General features: G+C 37.5%; 2 protein-coding genes across 4 annotated transcripts in view; one reads left to right on the top strand and one right to left on the bottom strand.

The window, feature by feature from the left end:
* Nucleotides 1-13,284, top strand: part of LOC120624302 (G-protein coupled receptor dmsr-1-like) — a 72,170-nt gene that overhangs the window by 49,251 nt on the left and 9,635 nt on the right. For both annotated transcript variants that reach the window (XR_005658758.1, XM_039890767.1), the window contains exon 3: nucleotides 5,237-5,417. Coding sequence is in view for 1 of the 2 variants with exons in the window: in XM_039890767.1 (XP_039746701.1) it covers nucleotides 5,237-5,417 (181 nt within the window). In the remaining variant the exon portion in view is untranslated. The remainder of the gene's footprint in view (nucleotides 1-5,236; nucleotides 5,418-13,284) is intronic.
* LOC120624304 (protein ALP1-like) lies at nucleotides 1,640-4,119 on the bottom strand. Of its 2 annotated transcripts, XM_039890769.1 has the most exons (3): nucleotides 3,714-4,119; nucleotides 2,474-2,872; nucleotides 1,640-2,302 (listed from the first exon to the last, which is right to left on the bottom strand). In XM_039890769.1, the coding sequence occupies exons 1-3, from the start codon at nucleotides 4,001-4,003 to the stop codon at nucleotides 1,990-1,992; spliced, it is 1,002 nt and encodes a 333-aa protein (XP_039746703.1). In that variant the 5' UTR covers nucleotides 4,004-4,119; the 3' UTR covers nucleotides 1,640-1,989. The 2 variants fall into 2 exon arrangements, with proteins under 2 accessions (XP_039746703.1, XP_039746702.1); XM_039890768.1 differs by having other exon boundaries at nucleotides 1,640-2,872.

Here is a 13,284-nt window from a genome sequence, read left to right as displayed (position 1 = left end):
AGTTAACAAGTATTAATTGTTAAGTGATTTGATAACTGAAATTGGCTATTTTTTTTTGTATATTTCATATTATAATGAGATTATGCAACATTTTATTATTTTTGTATATCGGACTATGATAATATTTGTTGTTACTTACTGTGATTCTATTATTTTGTTAGGATATTATACAATGATAAATTGACTTGGTTTTTGTGTTAATATATTTTGTTTTGTTACTCTGGGTAGTGATTACTTTGATAATATTAATTAGTGAGTATTTTGACAGTTGATATTATGAGAACAGTGAAATAATCTGGAAGGCGTGATACGATCGCTATCTTGCGATGAGGGATCCGCTGCAGATGTGTTATAAAATGATTTGTCACATTTATCTGGAAGTCGGGCACGGCCGCGAAGTCTAGTAGCAAGATAAGCTTTTGACTTGGCGGTGAGGGGTCCGGTGCAGATATGATGAATGGGATTGGAAGGCGAGGGTGGCCCGGATTGGGTGAAGTCCTCGATGCAATCCAATATGTTGGGAAGTTTCACACGATTTCATTATGTAGTGTAATGAAATGAGGGGTGAAGTGCCAACAGTAAAATGAATACTGGGATTGGAAGGCGGGGGTGGCCCGGATTGGGTGAAGTCCTCGATGCAATCCAGTATGTTGGGCAGTTTTGCACGATTTCATTATGCAATAATGTAGTGAAATGAGGGGTAAAAAGTGCCAACAGTAAAAATGAATATTATTTAGTCATCATATATACTAGATCATAAACTTATATTTAAAGCCGATTTGGTGACACTATGGTAAATTAAATGTCAAAGTAAATATAATAGTGTTGTTTAATAAGTTTGAGGACAAACTTAGTGTAGTAAGGATGGCCGAATGTTAGACATCATAATTATTATGTAAATATATAATGATTTATAGGTATACATTATTTAAACAAATATGTTAATGTATGCTTATGAGGAAAGTGATCGTATGCTCATTACCTACAAAGTGTACCTATTCCATATTTTGCTAATTTGTCTGTGTTTTGTAAGTAGGTCTAGGATTGAAGTGGGAGTAGAATGTTGATCTTTGTTCATGGTAGTACATTCGACGACTCAATTCATTCCTATTCCTACCCTCGAATTGGTAACACGTGTTAGTGAAAATATATTACTTCAAGTTCACTTTGGTATTTCTTTTACTTTTATACCAAATTCTCGATAGTTTAATACTACTATTTTTGCGTTTGAGTGTCCAATGCCTAAGGAAGGTTATATTATGGCTATTTACACAACCATCACCCTTATAAGCCCACCAAGCGAAATAATAACGCAGGCGGGTTACGAGACGCGGGGCGTTAGGCTATAGAGCTAGTTCAGACATGGCGGATTCCGCGCGGATGCAAATCGCGCGGTTGAACCGCGCGGATCCTAATTACATTAGCGCCTTACAAATCGTTCATACCTGTCCGCACGGATTGACAATCCGCGCGGCTCAACCGAGAAAATGAATTCGCGCGGTCGCCGCTCGGTTTTATTTACTTGACGTACCTAGAGGGCGTTCAGTTGCTCCGCGGAAGCCGCGCGTATCGGACGGTGACAATGGATCGCTTCGACACCGAGCTATTCATCGATGAGGTGGAAAAAAGACTTGCTTTGTGGAACATCCAATGTGCAGAATATTCTAACAAAACGATTAAAAACGGAGCTTGGCAGGAGCTGGTGGAGATTTTTGGAGAAAATGAGGATTCTTTGGAAAAGAAGGTTCTTTTTGGTCAGTAGACATTTAATTATACATTTTACCAGGGTAGTTTACATGTTTTGTAATAGACAGTCCACCCCAAATAACTGAAATGTGTATAACGTTGTTTGGCGGTACGTAACGAGCGCGGGAAAACTATCACGTTACCACAGTAACGTATAGCTATTAACTGTAATATGTACAACCCACCAACGCGACGCGCCATCTTGAGTTTAGTTATTTGGCGCGAACTGTAACAATTTTAATTTCATATTTTCGTGTCTTGCCATTCTACACGACCCTCATTCACAAAGTAATTAGCATATTTGTCTCTAATGTTTAATGATGATGGTGTACCCCTTCCTGCATGTAATGTAATAAGATTACTCATTGGCGCAGTATGTAAAGTATCTTCATACTGTATACCATCTCTAGTTCTAACAAAATTGTGTAGCACGCAACAGGCCTTTATTATGTCTTCGGCAAAGTCTATATTCACGTTTATAGGCCTATGAAAAATGCGCCACTTGTTTGCCAGAATTCCGAAAGTGCATTCAATAAAACGTCGAGCTCTTGATAACCTGTAATTAAATATTTTTTTTTCATATGATAGCCCTTTACCTGCATAGGGTCGCATTACATTTTCGGATAAACCAAACGCTTCATCGCCAACTATGACGTATGGCAATGGTTTAGGATCTGTTTCAGATATTGGTTTAGGTTTTGGTATGTGTAATGACTTTTCTATTAACCTTTTATAAAATGCTGAATTTTTAAAAATTGCAGAATCACTACTTTTTCCGTAAGATCCGATATCTATGAAAGTAAAACAATAGTTACTATCACAAAGTGCCAACAGTACTATGGAAAAAAAAGTTTTGTAATTATAATACAAAGAACCCGAATCTTTGGGTTTTGTAATCCTTATATGCTTGCCATCTATGGCGCCTATGCAATTGGGAAAATTTGCATATTTTTCAAAATCTTTAGCTATTTTCTTCCATATATCTTCGCTGGGTTCAGGCATGACGTTTTTTGTGACTTTTTCCCACAGAGTTTCACATACTTCACGGACAATTCCTGTGATTGTAGATTTGCCAAGACGAAAGTTGTAATGTAGTTCTCCAAAGGAACAACCAGTACCCAGATATCTGAAAAATAAAATATTAATCTGTATCGTTTTGAAAGTCTGCCGGGTCCGCTAGTTAAAGCATAATGAGTGTCTTGAATTACCTAACCGCTACTGTATTTATATTTGTTAAAGATAGTGATTTCTGTTCCAGGTGTATCATTACAAAAAAAATGGAAGAACATCCGTGATGCTTATAATAAGGAATTCAAGAAAGGCAAATCAATTCCTTCTGGTTCTGGTGCATGTAAAGGTTCAAAATACATGTATTTCGACCGGCTTTCTTTTCTTCAGAAGACGATAGAAAACAAAGAAACTATCACAAACATAGATGAAGCCAAAAATGAAGAAATTCGGAACATTGACCAAAAGCTAGATAATTTTGTAAATGCACGTGAAATACAACCGGTACCCAATAAAAGGAAGAAAACTAAAATTACTTCAGAAGAGCGATTGGCTAACATATTAGAAAATAGTATTGAATCAAGAGATAAAATACAAAGACAAATACAAGAAAGTATGTCAAAGCAAGATGATGATGATAAACTTTTTTGCATGTCATTGTATAAAGAGTTAAAGAAAGTTCCAGAAAATAAACGATTGGCTACTAAAATTGAATTGCTCCAGGTAATACAGAAAGGGCAGAAATTACCATCGCCTATTCATATCACGAGCCAGCAAAACACGCCTAATGCAGTATTTTGGCAAAACCAACAATATTCAAACCCACAAGGATATTTCACTGGATATTCTACAATAGTACCAGGAGAGTCTCCATCGCCTTTATCATGCAATAGCACTGACGATTCACAGTCTTCTATAGTACAAAATATATATTCTGACGTATAAAATAAATATCTTACCTTAATGTGATCACGAGTTTTTCTTCTGGGGACACGCTTGACCTCATATGGGTATCATTAGATTCAATTTGTTTACTCATCATTTCTAATAATTCATCAAATGAATTTATCGACATTCTCAAATAATTGAAGAATTTTGGTTCAAAACTTCTTAATTTTGGATATAAAGTCTGAAACTGACCATGAGTAAACCGATCGCGTAATATTGGATGCACCCAATACTGCCGTTTCTTCTTTCTTTCTTTTTTACGGAGCAACAAGTACACACATATTGCTTCTTCGACTTCCATGATTGGACTGTCACCCTATGCGAATAACGGCACTCCGCATGTACATCCGCGCCTGTCTGAACACTTGCGTTTAGAACCGCGCGATTTGCATCCGCGCGGAATCCGCCATGTCTGAACTAGCTCATATTGTATTGATCAGTCACGTATGAACACGCTGGGAAAAGCCATTCGTATATGAACAATTATAAATCAAATTGTTTGTATTTAAAGAGTTATGTGACCTCAAAATAATCAATTCAACATAAAATAAATACAAAAAATGGTATATTTTCGCAAAATTTTCTTTCTTTTAGTATGAAAAACCGTAGCAAATGTTAATTTTATCATCGTATTCGATAGTATTATCGACAAAATTGTGTACGTTTTTTATTTTTTACCATTGCAAAAAAATAAAAAACGTACACAATTTTATCTCGCTGCAATGACCTTGGATGGTTTTGCGGACTGAAAAGTATCCTATATCGATCTCCAGGATAAAATATATTGTTGTGTCAAGACCGGTGCGGTGCAGCCGTGAAGCCAAAGATAAAGAAGTTGAAAATATCTAAAAAACAAAAACAAAGGACTAAGTTTGTAAAATTTAAATACGAATTCCTTTTCCCGCGGTTTAAAGAAGCTGCAAGTTATCCGTCCATCATCAACGTCCCACTGCTGGTCACAGGCCTTTTTTTCTTACAAAGGAGAGACGGTTTTAGAGCATAGCCACCACGCTGCTATCGGCTGCAGGTAACATATACTGCAAAGTACTTCTTGCAAATTAATTTTCTTCTATTCAAATACGTTGAGACAAGCCACTACTGCGTAAAATTATTACTTACTTGCAAAATCCAATACATTGCTAAAAAAAACATAAAAGTTTTAGGAGATTGCCGATAGAAGTGAAAACTAAATCTATGTACACAGTTATATACACAGTATAAATATAGCTCATGGAAAGCCTTCGGCTTCGATGACTCGTGTTCCATGACTTTTGGTCACCCAAAAAGTGCTCAACGATCCCAAAGAAGTTTTCACATCAAAAACAAACTGCAACATTGCGTTTTGAAGTCGAACCCTTTCATATCACGATCTTGACTAATAAACTTTAATTACTAGCGCTTCCCCCCGCAGAGTTAGCTGGTATGTGTTAGCTGTGTGCAAACTTCCTGATTTATAGATAATATGTAACACCAAACTCTGAAACACATCACGTAATGTTTCTGCAAAATAAAGAATTTGAATTTATTTTAACAGCCCGAAAAGCAGTGCTTGTCTGAGGAAGCGTCAGCTCGTCGGACTAGCAGGACGGATCGGACTACCCGGATGCTGCTAGCCGTCCTTGGACTATTCCTCTCCACGGAAGTCCCGCAAGGCCTCTTGGGCCTAGCTAGTGCATTAGCCCCAGACTTTTTCAAGAACTGCTACAGCATGTTCGGTAAGTTTTATATATTGGAAGTCCTTTTACTTAGCACCTACATCATCTCATATTAATAGCCTACTACAGGGCACGGGTCTCCCCCCCACTGTGAGAAGGGCTTAACCTAGCTGGCCCAGTGCGGATTGATACACCTTTTTGAGGACATTTTGGTGGACTCTTGGGCATGCAGGCTTCCTTACGATGTTTTCACTTACAGCTGAAGCAAGTGATATTTTAATTGGTTAAAACGCATATAACTTAGATAAGATAGAAGCACCTACATACTTAAAGATATTTTCTTAATTAGTTTTAATTTGAAATTAATATTTATGCCTTGACTGCAATCTCATCTAGTTTTAAGTGATTTTGCAGTCTAAGATGGTAGCGGGCTAACCTGTAAGGGGTATGGCATTTAAACTAATCGGTTTCTACGCGGCTTCGGACCGCTAAATCGCTGGGTGGTACTTTGTCGTTAGGGTGGTAACTAGCAACAGCCAAAGCTTTCCAATGGACCCATGAGTGAATATGTCATATCCTTTTGCAAACTGTGTTAAGTATCGGGGTGATTTGATCTCTATCCGCATGCAATACAAATGCAAACGCTCAGTTGTAATTGACAAAACTACAGAAGCGTTAAACGCCTGAAGAACGCAGAATAATACTACAGTATTCTTTATTGTTAAAGGTATTCTCCATCGTACTACAAAGGTCAAATTCCTGTCATTGCTTAAAACTGTATTATTTTTAGTTTTAGGATTACAATCCTTATTTATTAGCATTATTTATTTAATTTACTTGTTACTTTATGCGATGATAAAGTTTAAACCTTTTAAGTTTAAACAACGTAACTTGGTACATAATGCCGGCTAAGACCCCTCCACTCGTCTCAGAGTGTTAAAGTGGTCGCAGTTATATAGGGTCCAATCAAAGTTTACCGCACACATTGCTGGAAGACCTTGCGAGTTGCACAGCTAAGGCCAAAGTGAAACGTTAAATTTGCGTTTTTATTCCAACCAATATTGCTCGAGGCTTGTAAAACTCGCATCCGTGGTAGCGTGCAAATTTAAGACCAATGCCAATGACCAGCCGGTAAGCAACACGCCCGAAATGACGTCCGAAACCTAATGGCAAGACAGGCTCGTAAAAAGTCACAATGAAAGGACAAATCGCCCATAAAAATGCTGGCAAAAGCAGTAAAGTTTTGGTGATATCGTTAATTAAACAAATGGTGTGGTTTATTTAGAAAGCGTACAACACGTATTGTTCATCGCTCACGCGTATTGGACGCAATGAAGAACTATAAGCGTCCGGTGCGTTAATTCCTCCTATTTTAGAGTTACAAATCGCCTCGTTACAAATTGTCAGTCTTATGACCAAGCGATTTATACTCAACTTTGTTTTACATTTACTGTACTGTCTTAACTTAACAAGGTCAGTGCTGCCCATTTGCCTAATTCACCAACGCGCGACATGACGTCAAAAACCTAATGGTAAGACAAGATCGTAAAACGTCACATTAAAAAGGCAAAGCGCTAATAAAATGTGTCATAAAAGTACATAGAGATCATTAATTAATTAATAATTAGTCAACTTCGCACTAAACGAGCACGAAACCTTTGGTTTGGGTATAGTGGTTAGCATGTTTGTCTAAACATCTCGAGGGTTTCTTAGAAAAAGGAGTTCTAGGTTTTATACATAGTGAGTAAGACTCTCTTGGAGTATAATGCCCTTTTTCCCTAAACCTAGGAAACGCTTAAATCGGATGCCTAATGATTTGGGTGATGCGTAGAGGAAAAAAAGCGTTTCACCAACTCTTAGGGGATTACTAACAAGGTTAGGCGTCATCTAAAGTTACGCCACCGATTCAGCGGTGCGTAGTGTTAAAGTTGTAAACCGGCACTTTACAGATGAAAAAAATTTGAAAATAAGTTGTTTTTAGTAACTTTAAATCCATACGAAAAATTAAAAAATATGATAACACAAACACAAACTACCATACTTCATGGCAAGAATCATAGACAAGTTAGGTTACAAGAATAAGTTGCCTAGTAAATAACGATTGGTGAAAGGTAAAAGTCCTAGAACTCTTCTTTGAAAAGGTGTCACTTAGGTACTCATTGCATTATTCGTCTTTAGTGAAAACGGGCATAAGAGTCGGCACGCACCTCTAACTTTTCAGAGCTGTATGTAATATATTAAGCAATTAAATATTACCTGTTTTGTCGGTGAAGAAAAACGCCTTTGAGGTAACCTACATACCTAAGAGTTCTCTATAATGTTCTCAATGGCGTGTGAAGCCTTGCAATCCGCAATTGAACATCGTGGATGCCCGTAGTAGGCCCGTTATAAGTTGATAAACCCGCAGCACAATAAGAAAAATGATTTTTAAAATTTAAGTTTCTGCTGGCTTTCCTTTCAGTAGAATTCACCTTCCAAACCGGTGGTATAATCACTACAAATAAACTAACTTAAATGTGACTGAAAATGTTTGTCTTATGAGCATGAATGTTCTTCTGTGTCTGGGTGTTTATATATTTTTTATATGTATTTTCTAAGTATTTATGTATATAATTCATAAAAATATTCATCAAGCATCTTAGTACCCATAACACAAGCTACGCTTTCTTTGGGGCTAGATGGCGATGTGTGTATTGTTGTAGTATATTAGTATAGTATATTAGTTAAAAGCATAATCGAAATAAAGGAATCTTGAATTTTGATTATGATGATGATCATCGTTGAAGACCGCCTGCCAGCATTGGAGCCACGTGAATAGTCTAAACTCTTAATCCCTGTCTTCTGTATAATAGTTAATATATTATCGAGTGCTGTATTTTATACTGTTTTAATTTAACTGAAAATTTACGGGTTATTTGCATTAGACAGGCAATAACATTAATAATATTCCTAATCATTTTTATTGAAAAGAGATGTAGTTTTTTTAACTGGTACCAACTGAATTTGTTCTACAAATATTTTACTATCGAAATAGAATTTTCAAATGTGATTCTATTAGAAATTTAATTAACGTAATTGTTTTATGTTGTATCGTCAACAACGTATGTTATGATATAACGTATGTTAAATTACGTAACCATAATTTTATTTGTATATTTGAGAAACGAAAGACTATCTTTTTTATCTGTCCAACGTTAAACATTTATACTAAGAAACTTAGGATATCGTTTGATTGACCGCGATCGCTATTACTACGCCTAATCACAACTTCAATATCAAAGTAATAAGTAAGTAGTTTATCAGTTCTTTCTCTAGAAAGAAGACTTGAAATCTATACCGATAAATATACAATATCCTCACCTACAGACCGTAGGGAAGACTATATCGTCGGTATTGCATTAAAAGGAGAAGAAATAATAATATGTTGTTATGTAGTTACATAATGTAGCAAGCATGATCGACTACATAATATTATATTATTTTGAGTCCTTGGCTCAATAAGTATACGACGTATAATGACGTTTTTAATCCCCTGAGAGTTGGTGAAACGCGTTACGTGTACGGACCGCGAGGCACCGTAAGGATTACGTGCGTACGTAACGCGGTTGATCTAACCGCGGAATTGAATAGGCATCTTTCAGGCAAGTGCGCTCTACCTTAAGCTGCATCGTCACTACGTCCGTCTATATACTTACAAGTATATATATATATATATATAGTTAGGTCACGGGGTAATTTCTGTCTAGAAAATTTTCAGAACTCCTGGCCAGGAGTTACGTAATTAGCGCCTATGCCTCATAGAGTACGTTAAACCGTTCTGTTCCGGATTCAATTAAAATGGACAAATGTAAACGGATAAATACTGTTCTTAGTCTGTACGGTACGTGAAGAACGAGCGATTTAATAAATCATGATGTGTCGCTTACTTAATCAAGCAACGTGCGCGGAAAATTACATTAATATACTGATTAAAATATAGAAAAGTTGGGCAGTAAAGCTGTTTATGCTTGATATGATCAGAACAACAAGTAAACATTTCAAACCGGTTTCGGTCCGCGGCCAAAATCATTAAGGTTAAGTATTTGGTTTCGTTTAACGAACATCATTAATAGAAAAACTTATTTATTTATATTCTAAAAACAATTATATTTAATATAACTTTACCAGGGAACAGATAAATTTACGGATACATTTTGAGTAATAACCGGTGCAAATATTGTTCTTTGTCTGACCGGTTAGTTCAATGAATGATTTCTAAAGAACCAAAATTATAAAAAAACGTTGAATAGGTTACTATGTTAACGAGTATACTATAATTTAAAAAGGAAAGGCGTTGCATCAATTCAATAAACCTTTAACAGGTTATCTAAGCAAAATCGGATTAGGAACGGTTATTCCGGTTAAAAATTCTAACCATGTCAATGCTAAGTTTTATATGTCTATCATTTATTATTTTTCTTTTTTTTTTTTTTTAATTATTAACAATGCTTACGAATAAATTAAAAAACACTATTAAAAATTTATAAAAAAAAAAAAACTTCCACCCTCCGCTTGCGGGGCTTTTGAATGCCCAAGCAACCGGTGGTCAGGGCTCCAGAGTGAGAAACCTCCTCACCATACGCGCCGTTTCAAGGACTACTGCCTTCTGTATCCGACCCTGGATCCAACAACCAAGCGAAAGCTTCTTGAGATGTTGGTCGAAGCTTTTCGCGAGAAGACCATTGACTGAAACGACTATCGGAACAACAACGGTCGACTCAACATTCCACATGGCGGTAATCTCGTGAGCAAGGTCCAAGTATTTAGATACTTTTTCCTTTTCAGCTTTCACCAGATTATCGTCATGTGGAATAGTTATGTCAACAATTATTGCACGGCGCACTGATCGATCGACTAGCACTATATCAGGTCTATTAGCTGTAATATACCTGTCAGTGATAATCGTTCGATCCCAGTAGAGCAATGCACTGCTATTTTCAAGAACTGACGCTGGGTCGTACCTATAGTAAGGCATCTCAAGATCGATAAGGCCAAACCGAAGAGCAAGTTGTTGATGAACTATCCTGGCTACTTGATTATGTCTGTGCAAGTATTCGCCGTTAGCAAGATGAGAACACCCGGAAACTATATGCCTGAGGGACTCCCCAGGACGATGACACGCTCGACATATGTCTAGAGTGCCATCTTTCATAATGTGTTTCCGGTAGTTTCTCGTCTTGATGACTTCGTCCATAATTGCACAGACAAAACCCTCGGTTTCCCCAAATAGGTCACCGAACTGTAACCAGGATACAGATGCGATTTGCCTTGTAGAATCTGCCATGCAACTCCTTACTCTTCCATACCGCCACACGATCTGAGTTGCTAAGTACTTTTGGCTTGCGCCAGTTCTCTTTGCCAAGGAATAGTGGAGTAAGACCCTTATCTACTGCAACGACATCCTTACACATACATCCTTACACATACCCATATTCATTCTAAGAAAATGATCTCTAAGATTGCACACCTCACGATTATGAAGGTTCTTGGCATTCAGAAGACCACGTCCTCCACACTTGCGTGGGATGTACAACCTCATTACAGAGGAACGTGGGTGATGCATACGGTAAGCCGTCAACAGTTTGCGAACTTTACAGTCCAGGGTGTCCAGTTCAGTTTGAATCCACTTTAGAATGCCAAAAGTGTATATGAGTAAGGGCATGACCCAGCTATTAAAGGCACGCACCTTATTACCACCTGATAAAAGACTCTTTAGTACTTTTTTCAGGCGGCTAAAGAAGCGTTCCTGCACTACCTGTTTCATGTGCCCTACCTCAACACCAAGTGCTTCTGACATTCCAAGATATTTATATGTCTCCCCTTCACGAAATGATTTGAGAATAATAGTTTCTGAAAGAACTATATTCTCAGAGTTCACAACCCTACCTCGCTCTACATTGATTACCGCACACTTGTCTCCACCAAATTCCATCCCTATGTCATTGCTAAAGGTCTGAGTTATCTTTAACAATGCCATAAGGTCTGATCGTTTTGATGCATGCAGCTTGAGATCATCCATATACAGTAAGTGAGATATGAGCTCACCACCCCTGCGAAGGCGAAATCCTAGTCCTGAGTCCATCAGCAAATTACTGAGAGGATTAAGGGCTAGGCAAAACCATAGAGGACTCAAACTATCGCCCTGGAAAATACCCCGCCTAATTCCTATCGGTTCAGTCGATTCAGAGTTCTCAACAGCTCCTGGGTGACGAAGGACTGTCATCCACTGCCTCATGCATTGGAAGGTTTTAGGGTCCGTGGTATTTCCGGATTTGTGTAGTAGGAACGTGACACCAGTTGTCATAAATGTCGGTAACGACTTAGTGTCAATGGCATTTTGAAATTGCGCTGCCAAGACAAAATGCGCACTACGGAACCATTTTAGCCAGAAGTTGTGCAATCCGTCCGGACCTGGACAGTTCCAGTTTGATGCCAGTCGAATTGCACAACTAAGTTTTATATTATTATTATTTGAAGAAAAATATACATTTATTAAATAAACATAACAATACATCTATTACGAAAAAAAACCCAGTCGGTACACCGGTATTCATCGTGCAATGCTCGGAATTATGAGTAGGAAGTGTTTTTAAAGCTACATACAAAATATTATGCGTGAGTGAGGGTAGTTCTAAAAAATAATGATTGCGTTGCAGCTAGTAGGCTAGTAGTAAATATTATTTAACGGCAACCACCGCTACGCTTATCCATAGCAATTGTTATAGTTGTTTTAACCAAGTGATTAACAATCCCGAATAACATGTAAACATTATTGATGCAACGCAACACCATTGTTTTAAGCGTGGCAAACATTTAGGATCTTTAGAAATTATTCAGTCGGTTAAGGTTGAACAAAATAAGATATTCAAGCCAGTTACTAACCGAAATTTAATTTTTTGACGGCGCAACGGTGAGCGCTGTAAATTTAAGTAGTAGGAAGTCTGGGGTTCGATTCCCGACTATTTACCTAGTATTTGGCTAGTTACCACCTTACCGACAAAGACGTGCCGCTAAGCGATTTAGTGCTCCCGTGCGATGCCGCGTTAGGGCTATGACTACCATACTCCCTAACAGGTTAGCCCGCTACCATCTTAGACTGCAGCATCATCACTAACAACCAGGTGAAATTGCGATTGAGATTCGAGGGCTAACTTGTAGTGGATTAAAAAAAAACTTAACCTAAAATATGATTCTGACCGAAACCCGATTATTTTTTTTCCATAGGAATTGTTTTATTTGGGATTAAAAAATGATTCAATATTTTCTTTGTGTCCGCACATGCTCGTGCCTAACCAAGTACTAGAGAGATCACAACCCCAGCTCCAAATGACATAAAAACCTTTTGTACGTGCTTACAAACAGGATTACGGTAACGTTCAATCCTATTAAGTACAGGTGTATTTGTATACGTATCTACTCAATAAGAAATCTTCCGATAATCCTGCATTCGCTAAGGAAGATAAGCTTGTTAACGGTGTGCCTCTTTATTTAATAGGCTATTATTGTACATTCAATCCTTAAAATAGAATTTTAGTAGTTGTAGAGTTTTCTTGTGATAGTAGGTAGTCATCCGGGGAAGTACGACCGCCATGCTTATTTATGCATTGTTGTGTTCTGCAAAGTTGACGTTAATGGAAAGCGGTCTAACGGGTCATTAGTGAAAGTAGGTGTCCTTCAGCGGTCTATATTAGGACCTTTTCTGTTCCTCATCTACATGAATGACCTTCCTTACCTTGCTAAGGACAATCACGGGATAGTATTGTTTGCGGATGACACATCACTGATGTTTAAAATTAAACGACGCGAAACCAATCTTGACGATGTAAACAAATGTCTCGCTAAAGTAGTACAATGGTTTGAGGTCAATAATTTAGCTCTAACGGAAAAA

This window comes from Pararge aegeria, chromosome 6 (genome assembly GCF_905163445.1).
Source record: "Pararge aegeria chromosome 6, ilParAegt1.1, whole genome shotgun sequence".
In the NCBI taxonomy this organism is placed as follows: Eukaryota; Metazoa; Arthropoda; class Insecta; order Lepidoptera; family Nymphalidae; genus Pararge; species Pararge aegeria.
This window is presented reverse-complemented; position numbering and strand designations above follow the sequence as displayed.